Source organism: Bison bison, unplaced genomic scaffold (assembly GCF_000754665.1).
Source record: "Bison bison bison isolate TAMUID 2011002044 unplaced genomic scaffold, Bison_UMD1.0 scf7180017864473, whole genome shotgun sequence".
In the NCBI taxonomy this organism is placed as follows: Eukaryota; Metazoa; Chordata; class Mammalia; order Artiodactyla; family Bovidae; genus Bison; species Bison bison.
Genome location: NW_011495034.1, coordinates 20020264 through 20022086, shown reverse-complemented (window position 1 = coordinate 20022086; position 1823 = coordinate 20020264). Strand labels below are relative to the sequence as shown.

General features: G+C 63.0%; 1 protein-coding gene across 1 annotated transcript in view; it reads left to right on the top strand.

The window, feature by feature from the left end:
• The first annotated feature begins 19 nt into the window (after positions 1–19).
• IRX5 (iroquois homeobox 5) overlaps positions 20–1823 on the top strand; it is a 3560-nt gene continuing 1756 nt past the window's right edge. The window contains exons 1-2 of the mRNA XM_010861976.1: positions 20–283; positions 1349–1754. Of these exons, the coding sequence (XP_010860278.1) occupies positions 35–283; positions 1349–1754 (655 nt within the window). The 5' untranslated portion in view covers positions 20–34. The remainder of the gene's footprint in view (positions 284–1348; positions 1755–1823) is intronic.

Sequence of the window (1823 nt, the reverse complement as noted above, 5' to 3'; positions counted from 1 at the left end):
CGCGGCGCGGAGCGCCCCATGCCCGTGTGTGGCCATGTCCTACCCGCAGGGCTACTTGTACCAGCCGTCCGCCTCGCTGGCGCTCTACTCTTGCCCGGCGTACAGCACCAGCGTCATCTCGGGGCCCCGCACGGATGAGCTCGGCCGCTCGTCGTCGGGCTCCGCGTTCTCGCCCTACGCCGGCTCCACAGCCTTCACGGCGCCCTCGCCGGGCTACAACTCTCACCTCCAGTACGGCGCCGATCCCGCGGCGGCAGCCGCCGCCGCCTTCTCTTCGTACGTGGTAAGTGAGCGGGAGCCTGGGCGGGCAAGGGCAGCTGGGGCCGCGCGTGGCGGGCGGGGGCTGCGGGGGACACGGGCCTCGGCTTCACCGCGGACCGTCCGGCAGAGCCTCGCGGCCCCTGCGAACTTGGGCGATTGTCTCTCTCGGCTTCGCCCGGGTCTCGGGCTCAGGAGTTGCGCGGAGAGGAGAGCCGTGTCTTGCTCAGATCGCTAACTTGGCGGAAGGGGTTTTTTGGAGGAGAGGTCGCTTCAAAGAGCAACGTTTGGTTCAAACGTGAGCTCTAGGCCGTCCCGCACATTTTACTCTATTTCATTTTAGGGGGTTTGGCCATTTGGCGAAAAGTAGTTCAAAAGAAATAGATCCGAAATCTGAACAGAAGCGTGCTTGGTCTGTGTAAATGTGTTTGGCCTCGCCTTTAATTAGTCCTCCAAAATGTTGCAAATCCGTAATCCTATCTTCGCAATCCGATTTGGAGGTATTAAATTTCTGAAAAGTCGGGCGAGCTGCGGTGCATCCGGGATTTTTCGGCCGGGTGCACTTTCTGGAAAAGCGCCGTGGCTTCGGTTTGGGGTAACACTTTTGGAGGGGTGGGAGTTCAGGGACAAGGCTTGGCTCTTCGTTTGCCTTTCTCTGTGGGGGAAAAAAATTCCTTGACTTCCTTTGCTCACTACCCTTGTTTCTACTGAGCAGCCACTCGGGCGCAGAGAGCAGAGTCGCCGCCGCTGCCCGGGCCTCTCTCTGGGTAGAGGGGCCTGGCCTCGGTGGCCGGATCTGCTCACGCAGGGGAGGACGTGCCCAGACAGAGGGGGGCCTACCAGGTGCCTGGGAAGCCAGGACTGCTCCAAGAGCCTCCAAGGACTCAGGGATTGGCGGCCTCCGCTTCCTTCTAAGGAGGAAGAGGGGTTGCCCCAGGGTCTGAGCCCTCCAGCCCTACCCCAGGGGAAGCCTGAGTGCGGGCCTCGCTGCCCGAAGACCCCTGGGCGCAGGGCAAGTGTGCTTCGGTCGCCCAGGTGGCAACTGGGGACCACGGCCCACTCTCACGTTCTCTCTGCCCGTTCCCTGCAGGGCTCTCCCTACGACCATACACCGGGCATGGCAGGTTCCTTGGGGTACCACCCGTACGCGGCGCCCCTGGGCTCGTACCCGTACGGGGACCCCGCGTACCGGAAGAACGCCACGCGAGACGCCACAGCTACGCTCAAGGCCTGGCTCAACGAGCACCGCAAGAACCCCTACCCCACCAAGGGCGAGAAGATCATGCTGGCCATCATCACCAAGATGACCCTCACCCAGGTGTCCACCTGGTTCGCTAACGCGCGCCGGCGCCTCAAGAAGGAGAACAAGATGACGTGGACGCCGCGGAACCGCAGCGAGGACGAGGAGGAGGAAGAGAACATTGATCTGGAGAAGAACGACGAGGATGAGCCCCAGAAGCCCGAAGACAAGGGCGACCCCGAGGGCCCCGAAGCAGGTTGGTGGACGCGGGAAAGGGTGTGTGGAGCCAAAGAGGGGCCTGGAGAGGGGGCGCCCCAGGCCTGGA